General features: G+C 44.2%; 1 protein-coding gene across 1 annotated transcript; it reads left to right on the top strand.

Moving 5' to 3' along the window:
- The first annotated feature begins 2,529 nt into the window (after positions 1-2,529).
- LOC146185151 (juvenile hormone acid O-methyltransferase-like) lies at positions 2,530-19,280 on the top strand. Its single transcript, XM_084607761.1, has 5 exons — positions 2,530-2,553; positions 2,650-2,733; positions 2,914-3,447; positions 9,687-9,846; positions 19,108-19,280. The coding sequence occupies exons 1-5, from the start codon at positions 2,530-2,532 to the stop codon at positions 19,278-19,280; spliced, it is 975 nt and encodes a 324-aa protein (XP_084463887.1).
- The last annotated feature ends 2,758 nt before the right edge of the window (positions 19,281-22,038 follow it).

Genomic DNA, 22,038 nt, shown 5'->3' with positions numbered 1-22,038 from the left:
GCTTTGTAAACTGCGCCGGCCACGTGGTCGTATGTTTCCTGTAACAGCAGACCATACTATACATCGCACAGGCAGTAATAAACAGAAGATGCAAATATGTTTTTTCTATGTAGCCACATGTTAACAGGTAGAGTTTTGCTGCTCAGTTTAAAGAAAAATGTCTTGGTGCAAAGAAAACCTGGCATTTTGCGTACCCGTCTTAAGACATCATGACCTTTAGAGCTCAAAGTACAAATACCTGTAAACTGGAGGATGAAACTGCATGGTTACCAATTCCTTGTACAAATTCTGGTGTTACGCAGAATACAAGAAGTCATCAGAAAACCTGACTCCGAAATACCCCACCAAAACATAAACCTTCTACATAAATGCTAGTAGAGGGGCCACCCAGGTATTGTTTTTAATTTTTAAACTAGGCTACTCAGGCGCGTTCGTACGCCTAGGCTAAAAAAACCTTTATATCAATTTCCAGGGATCTTTTATATAATATGCTCACAACTGTATGCTAATCAGTGTGTGTGAGATTAGGCAGGCACTAATTAGTAAAGTAGTTATTAGGCAATAACGAAGTAAACGTCGGTGAGCGGTCAGTGTATGCGAACGGCGATCAGGAAGAGAAGCTGCTGACGGCGGAGCCGACTAAGCCTGTCGCTTCTTATCTTTAAAGCGGTAGCTTAAGTCTCTCCCAGTTATTTTTTATTCCTTTCAACACACGTAGTAATTAATGTCTAAACATGCGCATACCGCTGGGGATTAAGAATAAAAGAATATTCTTGGAGATTACTACATAAATTATGTTTCGGCTTGCTTCAAAAGGCACCCACTTCGGTAGTATTCCATGCGTGAAAAATAAAAGCGAGCTTTCAACCTTTCATAATGTACCACTAACGTTTTACTGATAGCTATTGTGCTTAAAAGGAATAAAAATAACAATTTCCCCGCAATTACCAAACATTAGTGTATAATTATGGTAATAACCTATTAACCATATATTATAACCAGTGCAGTGCTCGTCTCTGAGATCAGTATAAGCTCACACCGAAACCAACATACCACCAGACACCTCTGACGCACAAAAATACGTGCTTGCCATCTGCCACAAACGAGTGGCAATAAACTAGAAGGACAAGTGTCCAGTTCTAATTGCTTTCCTGAAAGAACACGTATAAAAAAAGGAACGCAGGGCTCCAAACCACTTGCTGCGTATTGCTCATTTCCGTGACATGTGTAAAACGTCGCATTTCAACGCGCAAACCACTCCAGGACATTGGCGGTGGTGAACGGAACCACAACTCATGCTCAGAACAAAGGGAACTTGCTGATCCGGTAAGTATACGTACAGTCGTCTTATCCAAGCAACTTCAAAGCGGTAGTTTGTCAGTTTCGAATTTCAGTGAACAAACTAGTTTCCACTTGCCTAACCACAGTGCACTCCATTTGAGGCCTTGATAAACCAAGCATATACAGATCGCACTGCCGAAAAGTAGTCGCCGCCACCTTTACCGAAATTCAGAAAAACGGTGTCAGAGAAGTGCGCTAGTGACTTTTCATCAAAAATATGGCCCAACCGTACTTTGTGCAATGCTCTGGGTGGTGTCATGTCGTTTCGGCGTCCATGTTCTTCTAGTCAATGTGGAGGCTATAGTTCGCTATAGAGGTTCGAACCGACAACCATATGTCGGCGGAATTGTTCAAGAGTTGACCCACTAGGGCCCAGTCGAGTTCACAGGAACTCTCGTTAAAAACATGATCTGATTTGTGCTTGAGACCAGGCTCAAGTATACATCATAATAGTGGTGAGCGAGCCCGGATTCATGTTCGGGCCCTGATTTTGAGTCACGAGTCCGGGATCCGGCTCAGGTCATGATCTGTGATTTCGTGACGTCGTTGTGCACTTTTATTTCTTCATTTGCTGAGAGCGGAGGTGAGGAAAGGTTTGTATGTGCCGCAAAGGACCCTTGTCGGGGTGGTAGCTTGGCAACATGCTTCTCTGACCCAAAATGGTGAATTCTACGGAACGCCTTCCTGCGCGTTCTCCCTGGCGTATTTTCTACATTTTGCACACCGCGAATGTTACTACTGATATACAACTGATGGTAGACAGAGGACAAGTATTTTCGGACTTTTTGCTTATTCCTACTGACAACCTATGGTATTATGCTTTGTGATTTTAGAGATAACAAAGTAAAAAAAATGAAATATGGTGCTTCCCAAGCCTGAAAAGCGATCAAACAAGCCAAAGCAAAGAAAAAAGCAATATAAGAACACTTAAGCTCCGCCTTTAAGGGTATGATGCTATAGCGTAGGTTACCAGCCCACATAAAAAAAGCGCCGCTTTAGCCAAGCCGTATGAACGCTTATGCTCTGTCGCCAATAATGCAGCGCCTTACACTGATAGGGCTTGATAGGGGAATAATGTAGCAGGCAAACGATGCTTCTGCCGTTGCTATTGCAATTCAACTAGGGCTAACCAGAGTTAAACCACACTTATTTTATTTCACGCCACTTCTTCATTTACTCTAAGTAGACATGCCATACACATACGCCATCTTGGTGACTCCGGGATGGTCCGCGAGCTTAGTGTCGAGAGAATAAATAAATAATGAAGTAAATAAAGCCAAACATAGAGACCGCAATCGTGTAATACAGGTTGCCAAGACCAGCGAACAGCGAAAATCCAGACTAACCCATTGCCGAGAACCTTACCCAGCACGAAAGCGAGCCAAGATCGAAGTGGCAACAGCGACTCCTTCCGATGGCTTACAGTTGTGAAACTTCTTTCATGGATAGTTCAGCCTCTACATTTCTTATGTATTCCCCTCCTTTTATATTATTTTATTTTCAGAACTTCCTCCTGGTTGCTTAATCATGACTAAAGAATCGGCGGACTCGGCAACCCTTGCTATGGTCGAGCCAAAGTCTCCGGACGTGTACAACGCCACCATGGATCCCTATAGAGAGTCGAGTTTGGAAGTTCTTAATGCATTCGAGAAAGCTTTCGCTGAAACATCTGACTGCACCTCCGGTAGTAGCGACATTCTGCAGGCGCCTCAGTTTCTCGACATTGCCTGCGGAGCTGGAAACTTCACGTTCAACGTCCTCCTTTCACGCTACCAGGCACACTGCCGCAGAATCGTTGCGGTTGACAATGCTCCCAATATGATCCGCTTTGCAAAGTCCCATCACCAGCACAAAAAGATTGTTTATCAGACCCTTGACATTGTAGACGGTGACGTGGATAGCTTCGTTAGAGACCATGGTCTCTTCGAGCGCATCTTCTGTTTCAATTTGCTACATTGGGTGAAGGACCGAGCGCGTGCTTTGAAGAACATCGAGAAACTCCTGGCTCCAAGCGGAGAGTGCTTCATCCTCTTCCAGCACCGAATTCCTGTGTTCGACGTCATTATGGAGATTGCCGAATCGGAGAGATGGAAGAAGTACGCCAAGGTAAAGATTCCGAAATGCATGAAAAAAAAAAAAAAAAAAGCTAGCATGTCCCTTGACAACGTATCACACTTTGCTCGGGTATATCCAGAATATTTTCACAAGTGAGCACAGCTTTTGCAGTCTGTTTTGGCACATATCATGCTCTAGTTCTCAGCTTAGTTCTCAGTGTTTCCTTCCACGCCGGTTACCATTTAATTTCATTCCTTTAGCGGTCACCGCATAGAGCCTACTTTTGTAAACTTTGTAGTCAACAAGCAAAAGAAGTTAAGCGTACAGATCAAACACGATCGAAAGCTCGCGATATATAAGCACCGCAGCTGACTGGGGCTACCAGAATGTAAAGAGAAGTTAACGGCTGTTTACAGTGAGGATTGTAAAGTTTTAATGCGTGCGAACAGGGTGCAGGAGCTACCTCTAACTCTAGGCTAGTAAATCCTTTTCGGCCTCAAATTATGAATTCAAGGAAAAACTTACCTCCGCATTAGGCTAGCTAATGTTTCCAACTTAAAAAGAGGGCACCAAATTTAGTTTGAGCCAATACAGCGTCAGAAATCTGTGTCCCACCAGTCAGAAACATTTAGCATTTGATACATTCTTTGCAGTTATTTGAAACTGTGTGAATGCCCAAAAAGGTACGTTTTTCATCCAGCAAATGTCTTGCTATTTTCTCGGCATCATTTATCGCAAAATAGAAATTAAAATTTATTGGACGATGGCTAGTGTGCGAGACTCGCACCCCCCTTTTCCTGCCAACAGCTTGGTTACAGCGACGCAAAATATGTATGACCGGGAAGCGCTGGCTTTTGATAGCACGGCAACCTTCACCTTTTTATGAGTTTTATGTGGTAATAATTGTAGACGGAGTGCAATCGGCTACTACGAATTCATGACACCAGGTAATAACGGTTAAGCAATAAAGGCGCATCACTTCCTTTGATATAAGTGTTAGTGCTTTTTCATCTACTGTACGCAGCCGTGGATGTGTTCATCTGTTAATTTCGATATCTACGGTGTTCAAACAGCAATATGATAAGCTAGGCTATACATAAGAAAGAAAACATTGATAGCATGTGAACATTTCCCAAAACCGATGATGAAATATAGTTCGTTTCTTATCTCTATGAGCCTGCATCACTAAAAATCCGGCATCCCATAGGTTCTAAATCAGTACAAGGTACGACGCACTCTTGTCCTAAAATCCGAGCCATTTTAATTTTGAGAGTACTCTAAGCGCTCCACTATACGGCTGCGAAGCAAACCCCGTTGTCTGGTTACTTCCTCTAAATATGGTGCATACAGAGTACAATATGATGCATGCATTTGAGGGATATCTGACAAGGCTATTTCTACTGTGCCCCTCGAAAAATACCTTCACATATATAATTTACTTGGCAGCGTTACCCTGCACAACAATTTATTTTAATTCTTCGCCACTTGCTTTACTCACTTTGGCGCCGCCACTGCTCCTGCACCAGTTGTCGCTGAGGACTGCAAGAATCGTATGGTATCAACAGGCACTAGCTAGTCAACCGATCCATGTTTTTACTTTCAATTCCTAAATCATCAACTGTTACAAACGCTTTGAGTCATCCCAATGGTGTTCCCCACAATGGCGGTTCTAACTGATATTAAGGAATGTCGTAGAATGGCTTTGGATTTTGGAAGCATGTGTACCATACATTTTGTTATCAGTTTCGACAAATCTTTGCCATTCTGCCGAAGTTTAGTGTGTGAATTGTAGCATTCTAAAGCTACGCAACAGCTATGAGACGTTGAATAGAAAGGGTCTGGAACAATTTCGCCCAACTAAGTAAGCTTCCTACTGCGTCCTGGTGTTGGACCGCACGCGTGACTTTTTTCCATTTTGCCTGCACTAAACGGAGACTCGGTGGAATCGGATTCGACCTCGCAACCATGGGCTCAGCACCTGAGTGACTGGCCCAATGTAAGCAATAATGCTCTCGTGGTTGATTCGCATGTGCAGCTATAGATAGTTCACGCAGTATCTAGCATTAGCTGCCACTGCCTCATCACTCAAGGTTCATGCGGTCACTAATGAAGGCCTTGAGGTAGAACCCTTTTCATTAGTCTCCACGTTTCAGCCCCATAGGAGAATACTGGTGAGATGCAGATGTTATAGACGTTCCTCTTGAGCGATACCGATCAGCTGATAGTCATAATCTGCGAGTGCCCATTCCAGTGCTTAGCTACATACTGTAAACTGCTGTTCCTTCCCGAGGCTCTTGAACTTACCTTAGTCTTCTGAACGTTAATGTTAGGCCTACCTTTCTGCTTTTCCTGTCTAGGTCATCAATCATGCTTTATCATTCATCTCTTGTGTTACTTAGCAAGGCAATGCCATCAGCGAACCACAGATTACTGTGGTACTCTCTATAAACCCTTATCCCTAACTCCTCCCTATCCAACTTTATGAAACATTCCCCTGAGCAAGCTGTGAATAGCACCGAGGAGATCATGTCTCCTTGGCTAACACCTTTCCTTATGGAACTTGTATTACTTTATTCGTGCAGAGTATGGTTGCTCGGCAGATATTAAAGATATATTCCAGTATTTCTGCATACGGCTCATCTACATCCTGATTTCGCATGTCTGCATGACTGTCAAGGTTTCTACTGAGTCAAATGCGTTTTTGCAATCAGTGAAAGCTATGTCGAGGGGCTTGTTATATATTGAGCATTTTTCTACCACCTGGTTTATAGTATGGATATAATATATACTAGATTACACTTTCCGAACACCTGCTCGACATTTTGGTTGAATGCAGCCTATGGTTTCCCTGATTCTATTAGTAATTACTTCAGTAAACACAATGTACGTAACGGGTAGTACGCTCATTGGTCAGTTATTGCTCAAGTCCTTTGCGTCCCCTTTATAATGGATTTTGTTAATATTAGCGATCGCCCATGATTCTGGTACCACGGATATCTGTAGGCATTGCGTAAATATTGCGGGCAGTTTTCATAGCACAACTTCCCCCTCGCCCTTCAAGAAATCTGTAGTTAATTGAGCCTCCCCAACTGTTTTCCCCCTTTTCATAGCTCCTAAAGATTTCTTAACCTCGTGCTTCATTACGTGCGGAACGTCTGATTGCTCTTCACTACTGCCAATCTCATTATTTTCCTGACTATTTTGGCTGCTGTATAAGTCAGTATAGAACTCCTCGGCTATTTGGACAACCTTGTCCATATCGCTACGGGTCGACGCATCGAATCTGGACATCTCTGGAGCTGCATAGTCACGCACACGCACCCACACACACACACACACAAACACACACGCACACGCACGCACACGCACGCACACGCACACGCACACGCACACGCACACGCACACGCGCGCGCGAAATTACAGCAAGACGTTCACACCGATGATGCGCACACAACCAACTGGCTATTACGTGTGGTATGAAGAAGAAAACACGACAAAAAAGATGTAAGAGTACAATAAAAAAAAAAAAGCTGAGAAAATTCAGGAAAATGAGAACGCAATTTCTGCACGAAAAAAATAATAGAGCGCCTGTCTTCTTGTCCAATTGTCAATACGAAGCAGTAGCGATTCCTTCGTGCTGAGCGCATTTCTTTTCTTTACCTGAAATCATCTTAAATTCTTCAATAATCTCTCTTTTCAAAGCGTCTTTTGCCCGAGCCAGCACCTTGGTTTTCAATAACCTGGCTACACAATGCTTACCCTTTGGGTCCTGTTGAGTGTCATCCTTTCCACAACGAGAGGCAGGTTTCCTGGAGCTGACAATGCTGCTCCCTTAACCTTTAATTGAGGCATCGGCCTGTCTGCCCCACATACGACTTCCCACATTGGAAGGAATCTTGTACACAACACCTTCGCGGCAGTTGAGGAAGCGCTCTTTATGCAGCACGCCGCATTCTTCCTTGGGCTCACTCGCTCTATTCACCTTCCTGCACAGACTCTTTAACTTGTTCGGTGCAGATAGCTCGATTATAATATCAAATCGGCTCGCGATCTTCTTAAGACGATGTGAGATGCCATGTACGTAGAACAGAACTACAACCTGTCTCCTCTTTTCGCTCTCTTTGCTCGAGGTCACATGTTCTTTAAACAGCTTTCAGCCGCAGATATCAAAAGGCGCTTCGGATATCCACTTCTATTCAAACTCTCAATCTGTACGTTGACACTCTCGTCCATCAAGTGCGAACAGGACTTGATCAATGCCTGCCGAAAACACCAGATAGCAACCAGCAGATAGCAGATCAGCTTTGTATAATCATGAGTCGTAAGAAAGAAGGCCTTTTGCCCCTCGTGTCCTGTAAAACCAACACGTGCGATATTCGTGAATCACCAGCCTTATATCCATGAACTGGATCTGTACATTCTCTGGTAGTTAAGACGTGAGCTTGAGGCCCGTAAGTGCATTAGGGAATAGTGCCACAATGCTCTCAAATTTGCTCTCTGTGTATTCTCCATACGGTAGGCAAACCAAAAAAATCATCTACATATCGAAACGCCTTGGCAACTCCAGCTTCCTTCATACGATTAAAAAGTGTCACCACCCTTGGCTAAGTATAAATCCCTCAGTATAGGAGCAATTGAGGATCCTATGCAAATTCCATCTTTTTCCTCCAGAACACTTCTTCAAATTCAACATACATGGATCGGAGGTATAGCATCAGCAGACCTAAAAAACGGTCAGTGCTCATTCCACTTTCATTTCGAAACTTCACTGTACCATAAGCATCAATCGCTTCTTCAACAGGGAGCATGGCCATCCGGTGTGGAATGTTTTAAAACCGATCTTTCGCGTCAACAAAGAAACACCTTATAGGTGCAGCCCATCGAAAGACTTCAATCAGCTCATCTGAATTCCTAATTAATAGCGGGTCTTCGACTGGGAGACAATTCATCTATTTATGAAGAAATGAAGCCACGCAGTTCTGCCATGTGGGACGGTTCTTAATGATCATTTGGGACAGGTTTCCCTCCTTGTGGGTCTTAACAGCAAGTAATGGTATCAGCATAAACTTCTTGATTCATCGAATATGAGTCCCTAATTTCCTCTTCTCCGTTTTAAAGCTTCCACCTTTCTTTAGGGTAGGCTTGATTTTCTGCAAGCATCCTCGAGGCGCTGCAGATGAAGTTATGTGATGTTAAGAAGATAGTGAGAGACCGGAAAGCGTGGCGTGATATGGTCCATAGAGTCACGAAGAGTCGGACACCACTGAACGACTGAACTGAACTGATACTTCCTTATGTCGGAAACTTTGTACCTTTCCATTAGCTTTGATAGCTCTGCAAGTTCTTTCCAGTCTGTTGAGTTGGAAGCTCTCATGCTTTGGTGTTTCTTAAATCTTTAGTCTGGCTTGATAGTTTTCCTATATTCTCTTTACAGTCGCGCATTCAGTAATAATATATCTGAACGTATCGCTACGGCCACATCCTGCACTGAGAAAGGAGCGCGTTTCCGGAGGTGTTCACCGGCATCGGGTCGCACTCGGAATCTGTTTATGCAATTGCATGGACACGCCGATTTCTTTTTTTATGATTATTTCGATGAAGAATTCCGCGACACCAAAATTTTAACCACCGTTCTCTTAAACGCAAGGCGGGTGTTCTACATCCAAGCTACCGCTATATGTAAGCTACCGTAATTTTGACTGCCTGGAGCCCTTGAACTTGCTCTGACATCGTACAGCACACTGGCGCCTTGAGTTTCGTCTCCATCTAAACCCGGACACAGCTGCCCTGACCCCACACACGACCTCGACATCATCAGCCAAGCGTCCTACCTAGTAAGCCACAGGGGCAGGGCAGTTCTCAATACAGCCCCTCCATATTCAGCCCATTCTTACTCCAAAACGCAGTTGCTGGCAGTAGCAATGATGAGACGAACGCGACCATTGGATGAAGCATTACTTATATCAGCATTGGCCTAGATTATTTCAACAAACCCCCGTCGATTTTATTATTCTGAAGTTTTTCTTTTGTTTTTTTCACATAAAGCTGCAGGAGTTCAATTGAGTGGTTCTACTTGGTTATATGTTTTTATGTTCGTGGTATAGGTGAAAAACACGCGGTAGACTTGCCGCGAGAAATTGGGTTCTTTTTTCCGCAATGATGGGCTTTAGCTAGCAATTTTGATTTTTTCTGGTGTTAAATGTTACAAATATGTTCTATTGCTCTGTTCCGATTTTTCTTTTCTCGCCATCGCAGTGAAATCTCTACCCATAACTGCGTTTCTTTTTTAGGTTTGTCAGGATAGTTTACCTCCCTTAGTCCGGAGTACGGACTTCAGCGCAATGAGGCAGGACGTGCAGAAACTTCTGGGTGAAACAAATATGAAGCCTCTGGCGTGCGAAGTCTTACGCTTGCCCCTAGTGAAGATTCCTTGTCTAAACGAAGCAACTGGTAAGTGCGTATTGAGTATTATTACATTCCTTCTGTTGCAGAAAGTAATAACAAGCCACGTATGTATATGCCCTGCTTCAGCGGTGGCAGGAAAATAAAGCTGGAATGAATGCACGAGAAGAGAATTATTATTTGCTTGGACCTTGTTTGCTTTTTCTAGCTGGTTCTGTTTTGTTTACCTTATGGGCATGCAGCAATTGGGCCATGTGCACCTAGCGATGTTCAGCCGTTGTCAACTTGAGCCCTAAGTCATGGTGAAAGTTACCGCGAAGATTGACGTTGCTCTGAAGCCACTTGTTCAAACTGTCCATTCAACCATACACTGTTCACTATTTCATGAATTGAGCGTCATTGCACATGGTTACTTTTCAACTCGCTCAATAGCAGAGAACCTTTTCCAAACTCGAGCACTGAATGCAAACTTCCCGAAAGATTGATGGGCAAATATTTCTAGACTGAAGTTTGCAATATATAGTCACAATATACGCAAGGCGTAAGGATTAAGAACTGTGCATCGTGGGAAGAGTGTTTATGGAGCGATGCGATCCACGTAGCCGCTGCTGCTGTTTTGTTAGCTAGAGACATCCCGTGGGGTCATTGCGAGAGGGAAGGGTCGTAAATCATTCCGCTGACCCCCTCACGAAGGGAGCTCTTCGGAGAACTGTTGCCACTAAATCCATTCCATTCTTCCCGCGTCGGTCTCGCGTCCCGATTGGGCCACCTCCTGGTGACGTAATGAGCTCGACGCGAGGCCGCCACGGGAAGCGATGGGGAGGCTGCCATCGGCTCGGACACCAGCAGGTGCGTACGTTTTTCCCTCCGAGTTCGCCCTCGGCCGGAAGACCGCTGGTTGTGAATGCGCGCGCACCTTGTTCGCTTGTTCGAGGCCAGCTAAAAGGAGTCCGGCGCTCGTCTATGCGGCGCTGATGCTGCTTAGTCAGGAGGGCCTGGTATGGCACGCTTTTCAGTCACCACAGAGTGCCGATGGCGACTTGCATTGAGCCATTGACGTGCGACCTGTGTCATCAAGATGTGTTCCGCGCATCCCTCTCTCGTCATGTGTCACACGCGCTTTCATCCTTTGGTTGGTTGGCCGCGTGGCCTGCGAGCTCCCTTAGCTCCGCCGCGAACGCGTGAGTAGATTTCGCCTTTTGCGCGCGGTGCCGCGGCGCAATTTTCTGGTGCTGCGGCTCGGAGGGAAAAACGTACGCACCTGCTGGTGTCCGAGCCGATGGCAGCCTCCCCATCGCTTCCCGCGGCAGCCTCGCGTCGAGCTCATTCTCTTTCTCTGGAACCACCATCTAGTGCATACGCCGCTGACCTTGTAGCGTTTCATTCTGCCGTTGAATATGCTATTAATCAGCCTCCCTCTATGCCTATTCATTTCTACACTGACTCTCTATCTCTTCTTTCTGCCCTATCTTCAATTACTTCGTTTAATCCAAAAATAATTGCTATTAAGAAAGATCTTTGTCGTTTGTCTTCTTTGGCTTCATTTTTTCTGTTTCATATCCGGGGCCACTCTGGTATTTATGGAAATGAATTAGCAGATTTGGCTGCTGGAAGTGCCGGCCAGATACGGCCAGGTACATGCGTCTACTCTGTCGCGACGCGGCGTACTTTCACGTTTACATCATTCATCACTTGTTTTATGGAGCATTTATTGGCGAGAAAATAATGGAGGCATAGAATTATTCAATTGGATCCCAGATACTCTCAGTATTCCTATCATTTGTCCCCCACGAAAACCTCTCATAACTTTAATTACTGGGCATGGTAGATTCCCTTTTTATTTTAAAAAAATTGGCCTATCATCATCTTCTCTTTGTTCATGTGGGCTATTATGTGAAGACGTCCATCACTATTTCCAAGATTGCTCCATTACACCTCCTTTTATTTCTCGTTTAAAGACACTGTGTTCGTCGGAAATTACACCTCGTAATTACCCCTCTCTTCTCAGAAATTCCGCTGCTTGTGCAGTTCTGATCCAAATGGTGCATCAAATAAGCAACACTATTCCCAATTATACACGCTGATTTTCTACCTCTCCCCCTCACCCACTCCCCCCCCCCTTTTTTTTCTGAGGTTTTTTGAACATTCTTCGCTATCTTAGGAATACTCTGTTTATGTTAATAGTTTTGTTTGTAATTTGCATTACACCCTCAATTTTGTTCTTCCATTTATAATTTGAATAATTAAGAACTCTTTTGTTGGAAAATGCGGTTTATATATATACGTTTGGTGTTTGTTCTAAGGTTGTTTGTCTTCTGTTATTTTTATCTGTATCCATCCTTCGGTTCCTAGCAGAATGTGTTCTGCAACTTCTCTGTTTGCTTCGTCTGACATGCTGTCTGGACATTATCCACGACGTGGCTGGCATATTTGCTGCAGCCTATTTTCTGCTTCTGTTGTTCACCAGCACCAGCAGAGACCCGTTGATCCTGTGCTTGAGCCCGACTGTGGAAGGGTCGAGGGTCTCGCCGGAGGGTCCTGAAGACCCCCTACCACGCTCTGCTCAGGGGAGGGCTCCGTGCTCCTTTGTTGAGCATGAGTGCTTTGGGCAAGCCCGCTATGCTCGCCTTTAGGTGCAACACTATGGCGGGGAGCTTTCAGCCACTTATGCCGAACGGCTATGCTCTTATGAGGCACTGTGTTCACTTGCCTGAGCAATACATGAATACGTTTTGGAGGTCTGAGTCACTCCCGCCTGTCGGATTTGCCTTATTGTGGCAGAGTCATACCGACACCACGCACCTTCCTTCACCAAGGCTTGAGCCCAAGAGATCGACACAGGCTCTTAATGGCCATGCCCTTTACAGCGTATCTGCTGTCTTTCTCTCTCGTATGCAGCATTGGACTATTTTCTGATATCAGCTGTATTGTATAACATTTTTCTTCTGTCTTTTTCTTTTCTGTTTTCTTTTCCTTTTAAACGTGTCATTTGGCATTTACTAATGTAATTACTATTACTTTTCTTTTCCTTTTCTCTGTTCACCTCTTTGTGGCCAATTTTTATGTAAACATTTATCCGCATTTTCCATTTTCATGTTACCCTAATTATTTTCCATAGACCGGTATATTATATTTTCAGAATTCAGTTTTTTTTTCTTTTTTTGTGTGTGTACGTAATGTACAGCTTTCTCCCAACCGATTCGGACAGAATTTTATTCTATAATTTCATAGTAATGGACGTCTTCTCAAGCTGTCAAGGATTTTATGCGGGATGTTTTGTGTTTCTTCGTGCCTCCATTAGTCTCGTATTCGCGACGTTTTTCAATACTATTTTTTCTCATTTTATTGCAGACTTTGGTAACCGCTTTATATACATATATTTATTTTTTCTAGGCTGCAGTGTGTTTCGCATATTCACTTTAAAGTTACATTTTTTTTCGAATTGGCTAATCCTTAATGCACAATTTTTATATTTCTGTTCTCTCTTCTTTTGGAGTTTCTGGCTACCCACGGACATTTTCTTCTCTGCTTCCTTCTTTCCTGGACTTCTTTATCTTTTTGTGCATTTCTTTCGCTTTTTCTCTCTTTCTTTATCCTTTTTCCATTTCATATATCTATCTATTGTAACTAGGCAGTTGTGATCTTTGTTTCCTTTTGTATCTTTAATGTACATTTTTTACATTTTTATGTCTGTTTTTTTTTTTCATCTAAATTATTTATTTTTTTTTTATTTTGGGCATTTAGCTCCTTTTCTTTTATCTTAAATTGGATTAAGCCTGGCAAAGCTTTGCTGGTCCGGGCTCCCTCTCTCTTTCTTTTACATTTTTTTTTTCGTCATATTCTTAGAGGAATAATAAAAGGAAAAGGAAAGGGTGCTGCGGATGGTCTATCGGTTTGTACTGAGGACTGATGGTTAGTGCAGTGTTTTTGAAATAGCTAGCTATCTGTGGAATAAACATTTCTGCATATAACTAGTGCTCTTGCTTCCTTCGACGCGGAAGCGCGGGCGCGCAGTGTATGCATGCTGACTGCGCCCTCGGCTTGTTCTAGACCGAACCCGCGGTATGTGAGTCAGGTGCCACGTATTATCTAAAAGCAGAGCATTAATGCCAAAAGTAAGTCAAGAGCATGTAACAAGAAGGAATGGTTAGCGCAAATGTTTTTTTTTTTTTATATAAAAAAACATTAAGCTTTCAGCACATACGAACTGTTTGCAACTTCATACCACAGCATTTCTCATGCAGTCGACTAAACAACGTAGCTTTACAAGGCGAAAGCCTTTCATGGCTCATACATTGGCTCATTGGCTCATTGTATGAGCCATACGCAATGGCTCATACATTGCGTAAAACAAGTTGGTAGAAGCTAGTAATGAGCTCTTTTTGTCGATTTTTTTTGGGCGACACAAGTAATGCTGGATATTTCGCGGCAAAAGATTGTTTCACGAAGATAACTACTTACTGTTGTTAATACGGTTTTTTTTTTTGTTGTTGTTTTTTTTTTGCCGCGTCGCTACCAGATCACCACAGTCCTTTTCCTTGTATGCATATTTTTCTTAATATATTGTATGGCTGACCTTCCCTTGTTGTACATCATGATTGAATGCGAATGCCCAAAAAGGCGTATCAAATAAGAGAAAGTAATATATGCTTTCATAATTATCGGGCAGAACTCATTTAAGCCTCTCAAACACATTCGTGGCACAGCAGCGAACATGACTGACGCCACAACATTTAACGTGAACTAAGGAAGACCATAGCGAATACTCATTTTCAACAGCACAAGAGGCGCCTGTACACATGGATTTCACCGGACGGTCTGTACAGGAATCAGATCGATTATATTATTTGCCGGCAGAGATGGAGAAGCGCTATACAAGCAGTAAAAACAAGGCCTGGGGCCGATTGTGGCACCGATCATCAGCTTCTTGTTGCCAAAATTAAGCTTCGATTGAGGAAAACACAGAAAACTAGAAGGCCTTTCAGGTATGATCTGGATCAGATTCCATTAGAATATGCTGTGGAAGTGAGGAATCGATTTCAAGAATTAGATCTAGAAGACAAAGAGCCCGAAGAGATGTGGACTGATGTTCGTGATATAATACAAGAAGTTGCTACTAAGGTAGTTCCAAAGCAAAAGAAATGCAAAAAAGCAAACTGGTTATCTGAAGAGGCTTTGCAAATAGCTGAGGAAAGGAGGATGGCAAAAGGTATGGGGGAAAGAGAAAGATACAAGGTTCTCAATGCGGATTTTCAGAAAATAGCAAGGAGAGATAAGAATGCCTTCCTGAACATACAGTGTCAAGCAGTTGAGGACAACAGCCAATTAAGAAACACAAGAGCTCTGTATAAGACAATCAAAGATATCAAAGGAAGCTTCTGTGCTAAGCTGGGCGTGATAAAGGACAAACGAGGCAAGGACCTCACTGAAGCCTCAGAGATAAAGAAGAGGTGGCAGGAATACACAGAAGAACTGTACAAGAAGGACCCGGATGTGCAATCTCAACATAGGACGGTTGTGATTACTGATCTCGAGTCGGGCATCCTGAAGAGTGAAGTTGAATGGGCCTTAGCCAGCCTTGCTAAGAACAAAGCAAGCGGAATTGATGGTATTCCAGCTGAGTTGCTTCAAAACCTCAACCACGACGCTGTTAACACACTGCATACATTATGTCAAAAGATTTGGACAACCCTGCAGTGGCCACAGGATTGGAGGAGGTCAGTTTACATCCCCATTCCAAAGAAAGGCAGTGCCAAAGATTGTTCCAACTACCGCACGATCGCGCTTATTTCGCATGCTAGCAAGGTGATGTTAAAAATCCTGCAAGGTAGGCTGCAGCAGTATGTGGATCGGGAGCTTCCGGACGTGCAAGCTGGGTTTCGCAAGGGCAGAGGAACTAGAGACCAAATTGCCAACCTTCGCTGGATCATGGAAAAAGCAAGAGAGTTCCAGAAACCCATTTACTTCTGCTTTATTGATTATGCGAAAGCGTTTGACTGCGTAGATCACAGCAGATTGTGGCAAGCTCTCCGAGAGATGGGAGTTCCAATTCACCTCATCTGTCTCCTCAGCAACCTGTATGAAGGGCAAGAGGCCACAGTCAGAACTGGGCATGGTCTTACTGATTGGTTTCCGATTGAGAAAGGGGTGAGGCAAGGCTGCATACTGTCGCCCTGCCTATTTAACCTATATGCAGAGTACATCATGAGGAAGGCCGGTCTGGACGAGTCTTCAGCTGGAGTGAAGATTGCTGGAAAACGTATCAACAACCTTAGATATGCGGATGATACCACTTTAATGGCAGAAAGTGAAGTGGAACTCAAGAGACTTCTGATGCGCGTACAAGAAGAGAGTGAGAAGTTTGGGCTTAAACTGAACATTAAAAAGACGAAGATCATGGCGTCTTGCCCTATCAAGTCCTGGAGCATCAATGGACAAGAAGTGGAAGCTGTGACAGATTTTCTGTTCTTGGGCGCCAAGATTACCTCGGAAGGAGACTGCAGCCATGAAATTAGGAGACGCCTGCTTCTGGGAAAGAGAGCAATGGTTAGCCTTGACCGCCTAGTAAAGAGCAGAGACATTAGTCTGCCAACCAAGATCCGTATAACCCGTGCTATGGTCTTTCCAGTTGTGATGTATGGATGCGAGAGTTGGACTGTGAAAAAGGCTGACCGCCGAAGAATTGACGCGTTTGAATTGTGGTGCTGGCGAAGACTCTTAAGAGTTCCTTGGACTGCCAGAAAATCAAATCAGTCGATATTGTCGACCATAAACCCTGACTGCTCATTGGAGGGTCAAATTCTAAAGTTAAAGCTCAGCTACTTTGGTCATCTGATGAGAAGAGAGGAGTCGCTGGAGAAAGATTTGATGTTGGGAAAGGTTGAGGGTCGCCGGAGAAGGGGTAGGCAGCGAACGCGATGGTTAGATGGCATTCTCGAGGCATTGCAGATGAAGCTATGTGATGTTAAGAAGATAGTGAGAGACCGGAAAGCGTGGCGTGACATGGTCCATAGGGTCACGAAGAGTCGGACACGACTGAACGCCTGAACTGAACTGAAGGAAGAACTGTATAACGTTAACTAACGCCGCATTGTGCGCCCAAAAGATGGAATAGTGCTGTGCAAGTGAAACTGCAACCCGAATTATCACATCTAATATTAAAAGGCTGCTGGAAAAATAATTGTTCCCCAGTCCTGGTTCGTAAAATGACTCGCAGGAGAGTTTATACAAGAGAGCAGGCACCTTACGTCTCGCTATAAGGGGCTAAAATTATTTAACTGTAGAAAAATTAAAAGGTGAAAAGAATCACGTTTTCGGAAAGGTGCAGTCAGCAGTTGTTAGTGCGCTCGATTGTTCCGTCCAAGGATGCGGGATCGAATCGCGGCTACGGTGGGGCCACTTTTCAATGGAAGCGAAAAGCAAGGCGCCCGTGTGTAGTACGATGTCAGAGTTTATTAAAAAGCCTCAGGTGAGCGAAAATTCTCAAGCCCACCACTACGGCGTAACTCATAGCCTGAGTCGCTTTGGGACTTTAAACCCCACAAACCAACCAGCCATCATACATTTTATGAGCGTCAACACAACAAAGCGTGCCGCGCTCCACAATCAGCACAACCTGGCGTGCGCTGGCGGCGGATTCGCATGCGAGATATGCTCGACCAAGGGTTTTAGATGAGCGGATGTACTCACTGACAGCTCCCACTGCCTCCTGCAACGCAATGCGCAATGCGCAATGCAACAAAGGCGCGAGTAGAACTCGTGGCTCTTCTTTCTCCCGTCCTCTACACTCTCTTTCGCTCGGTTACATCATCAACGCTGACGGCGATGCTGCGCAACCGACGAACGGACACATCAGAGCTGCGCTCTGAACAAAAGCACGGAAACTTGAGAGTTGGGAAGCAGATATCAGATTTCTTGTCTCTGCACATTCGTAATTTAGCACTCATGTGCGTGCGCCTTTTGAGAGCTGTTATCGCCTTGTGTTTTAGATAGCTAACGCCACAGAATGCTCGGCTAGGCGAGGCAACAGACTGTATTGATGGCAGGGAGTGCATCCGCTCACAAACAGCCTTTGCTACGCGTATCACGCACACGAACTCACTTTCAGCGCTCGCTAGGCTGCGCCTATTGTACTACAGCGCGGAACACTTTTCCGCGTTCACGCTCAAAATGTTATGGCTGTACGCTATAGGTACTGCATTCAATTCTAACCATTGAATTTTGAATATCCTGGAGATTAAACAAAAATTTATGTTGCGCTTCATGGAAGCGTAGGTTATCAGAATTGCAAACTTACCATTGGTTCTTGCAATGCTCGAGAATGCTAGCATAGTGAGAGCTAGGAGCATCTTTGTCGGCCGGCACCAAGTTGAGCTGTCATTAACGTGAACATGCTACCATTCGTAATGACTTTTTTTTTTTTGTCATTTTCTTATCTTCCTTGCGAGGCAGCTGCTGTCAGTCTCGGCATAAGTGATTCATCTGGCTTCTACTACTGTGTGGTCGCATTCCGTATCGGCTGCCTGACGTTCATGAGACATAAGAATGGAAGGGCTTTAGCGTAGTTAAACTGAGTATTTAGGGCGTACGAAAGCTTTCGCGCACAGGCGGAAATTGACCGAGACGACTACGCGCAATGTACAGCTATAACGTTCCGTACTCGCTTCCCACGACGAATTTTTCGTATTGGATCCAATGCGCTCCAAAGGTCTTCTTTTTTCTTTTTTATCCTGGGCGTAGTTACGCCCCCAGGAAAACACTCTTGCGAGGGCAGCTATAGAGCGAGGCATCGGCCAATTTTCTTGCCCGGCGAAGGACTGCTGAATGAGAGTTTTTGCACTGTTAGCTGCTCAGGTGAAAAAAGAAGGTTGAGGAAATTGGCTGCAAAAGTTAAAAGGGAGATAAGAACAAGCCAAATCTCCATCGTGGAGCTGCGTTTTCTGCCGCGTAGGGACGTATATATTTAGCAATAGTCGTTATATTATGCTCTCATAATAGCATGTAAACAGACTGGGTGAGTGCGTATTTACAATATTGAAAAATACGTCAGAGCCCTTTAAATTAATTTGCAAAAAATTAAAGTTACATAGTAAAAAGCCTGTTCGCATATAAATAATAATGCTTATTACTCATTCAGCTGTAGCACCACTACCGCAATGCAAAAGCATGCGATACACGTACGTGCAAGGAACCAGGGTACTTCACGGGTTTCTTCTCACCTTTAGATCTCATAGAGCTACGCTAGATTTTCCATTATGACCTGTTCCTGTTTTTCGCATCTGACGTTGTTTTTGAAATCTTACGTTTCAGATCGCATCGTTTCCTTTAATCCAATCTACCCACTTCTGAATGAAGAGGAAAAGAAGGAGCTGCATAAATTCACTGCACAGTTCCTTTCTAACCAAGCCCAAGAAATAGCCGATGGCGTCATCCCTAACCGACGGTTCGCATACGTAATTCACGCTTACAAGCCTGCACCGTAGCCCGAAGATGGCACATCAGCCGAGAGTGGTTATGTAAAAAGAAAACTGATTGTGTACTCAGTGCTGCAAATTAAATTGGCCTAAAGCTTTTCTCTAAACAGCAATTGCGCTTCAGTAATCCGTGGTGTAGTAGTGTGTTTATTGCTAATCGTGTTCAAGATTACTTCATGAACGCGTCAAGATTGCAAAAAAAAAAAAGAAAGTTTAGAAAATTTATTTTACATCTCCTTCTTCGGCAAGTATTTTTCATTTTCGTTGCTTTTTGAAACTTGGTATACATATTTACATACGGGTGCTTTTACACTCTTCCACCATGTTTAACTTAATCACTACACAAGAGTAAGTGACATAAGAGCCACAACCGAAAACACTTGCATTTCACGAGAAACAAACATAGTTCATGTCATGCAGGCAAAAGAAAGGCAACTAAAGAATTAAGAAAATCACCCTCTTGCTCATTGGCGGCCGATATACCTGAACAGCAACCTCTCGAAAATTGTGATCCTGGAGGACTTTTATGAGCTACAGGAAACAATCTTCAGCAAACAGAATTCTACCGTGGACTAAGCCCCCAGGACGCGCTGATCATGCTGCGGCATTTGGTTCCTGACGTGCACTCGTAAGTGCAGCTGAGAACTGTAGCTTCCGTAAATGTTCTCAAGGTATACAACTCCGCCCTGTATACGGACAGTTGGGAACTCGAGGTTAGCTGGAATGCGTGGACAAATACGCACGCTCATTATAAACTTCCCGGCTTACAGTATGAACTGAATTAAGGCAGGAGGGCAACCGTGGCCATCCACGATAACCATTATCGGCTTACGCGGATGCAGTTCTAGCCAATGCACAAATAATACGCAAACTACGCAGACTGTAGTCCACCGCCTCGCAGCCATCACTATGCTAGCACTAGCCTTGGTGTGCAAGTTTGCTCAGCCATTAATCATCAAGAATTTCCTGGCAATGACCAGTAATTTGCCAATTGTTTTCGCTAATTTTGACAGCCCACATTTAGCGCAAGGATTTTCCCAGAAAAGCACGAAAGAGCCGTCGCTACGGTCTGGGCAAAGCTGTGCAACAATGGTACCACACGTACGCCAGCACAGATGACTTGAGCGATGCTCAAATGATGGGATTTTAATAAAGGATGTGTTTCAATCTTTGGCGGAACAATGTAAAATCAGTTACCTTCGTGTTAGTGCTGACGGATACAATGGAGGCTGACGCTGGTTCAATAACGGGAGTTGTGCTGCTTGATGGTTGAATGTTTACTGATATGAGCCTGATCAGTCCATATTTGTTTCAGGAATTCCGGGTGGCAGTCAGTTTCAACTAAAACCCCTTGCAGAAGTCCAGGCGTCACTCGAAATCACAGCTGTGAAGGCTGATCTGGAATGGCATAACTAATGCTTTACTAGCACTCTTGGCACTTATGTCGACTGTACCTTGGCGAAGGTCGCAATTCCAGTCAGTGCACGTTAAAGAACCCCAGGTGGTCGAGATTTCCGAAGCCCTCCACTACAGCGTCTCTCATGGCCTGAGTCACTATGGGACGTTGCATCCCATAGAACCAACCAAACTAAATCCATTACTGCTCTAAACTAAACTGAACGACCAAAGAGTGCCTTTTATGTCACTGACTCGTCGCACAGTTGAAACCTTAAAGCTGAAGTTATACTGCGAAGGTTAGCCGCACGCGGGAGCATTGCGCTAAGTGTGCTACTGATTCAGACCGAGAACTGCCTGCAGTCGCTTTTATAAATTCCACAGCCCCGTATCCAGAGTAGCGCAGCACTTTTTTATTTGGCTCTGTTGCGGAAAGACCAGCTCAAGGCTCGTGATTGTAGCACGACGCGATAACCTTGGCTCAAAGCTGCCGCTCGCGGATGACGGCCCTCACCGATGTGTCGAAAAGGAACGCGAAGTGAATAGTGTGACAGGGGTTTTTTTATTGTTCAGTTTCAGTTTTAAGGTGTCTAGAAGCACGTAGAATTCAGCAATATGCCACTGGCGTTATTTTTCCTTGCCGTATTTAGTACTTCCGTTATGTTGTGTATCTTCGGCTAGCTTCAATTCGTCCCCCTAAAGAGAAGCGTTTAGGTGAGAATGTCAGCATTTCAATTAATGCACAAAATAGTGAATTATGTGATATTTTCGTGGCCACACACGTCCCGAGAGTAATTACTGCAGAATAATCTTTCCTGCCTTTCCTCCTCCTCATCCTCCTCCTACTGCAGAATAAAGATATTAGATAAAGCCATGCTTTTTTCCCTTTAAATTTCGGTTCACCTTCGCTTGAAAACGCAAGTAGTGCTTCATATCGTGACTGCCAAGGGCATGGACACTGAAGAGACCAGAACTGTTTGGTTCACACACTGCACTGAGTGGAAATTTAGGTACCCCATTTCACTGACACCAGCTATGGCTTCCACAACACTGCACTGCTGAGTGCTGCGGGGTATGAACCTCCTGGAAAGGGCTACAAAAGCAACACATAAAGACAGGCCGGCACATTCAACTTGAATGCTGAGGAAACTATTTTAATATGGTGCGCGGTAGCACAATATGATGCCATTTGGCAAAACTTAGCTTCTGGATTTACTAATGCAAAACATAGAATATCCTTGTTACGTAAGCGCTTTCACTATGTCCTAAGTATATTCAAGTCACTGGGCGCCCTTCGTTTTAAAGGTGTTTGATGCACGTTCGCAAAACATGCGAGCAGAAAATTTAATTAAAACCGGGATGAGCGTTATGG

This window comes from Amblyomma maculatum, chromosome 6, assembly GCF_055883805.1.
Source record: "Amblyomma maculatum isolate TAMU_Amacu chromosome 6, ASM5588380v1, whole genome shotgun sequence".
Classification (NCBI taxonomy): Eukaryota; Metazoa; Arthropoda; class Arachnida; order Ixodida; family Ixodidae; genus Amblyomma; species Amblyomma maculatum.
Note: the sequence above shows the minus strand (reverse complement) of the source record. Positions and strands in the feature narration are given on the sequence as shown.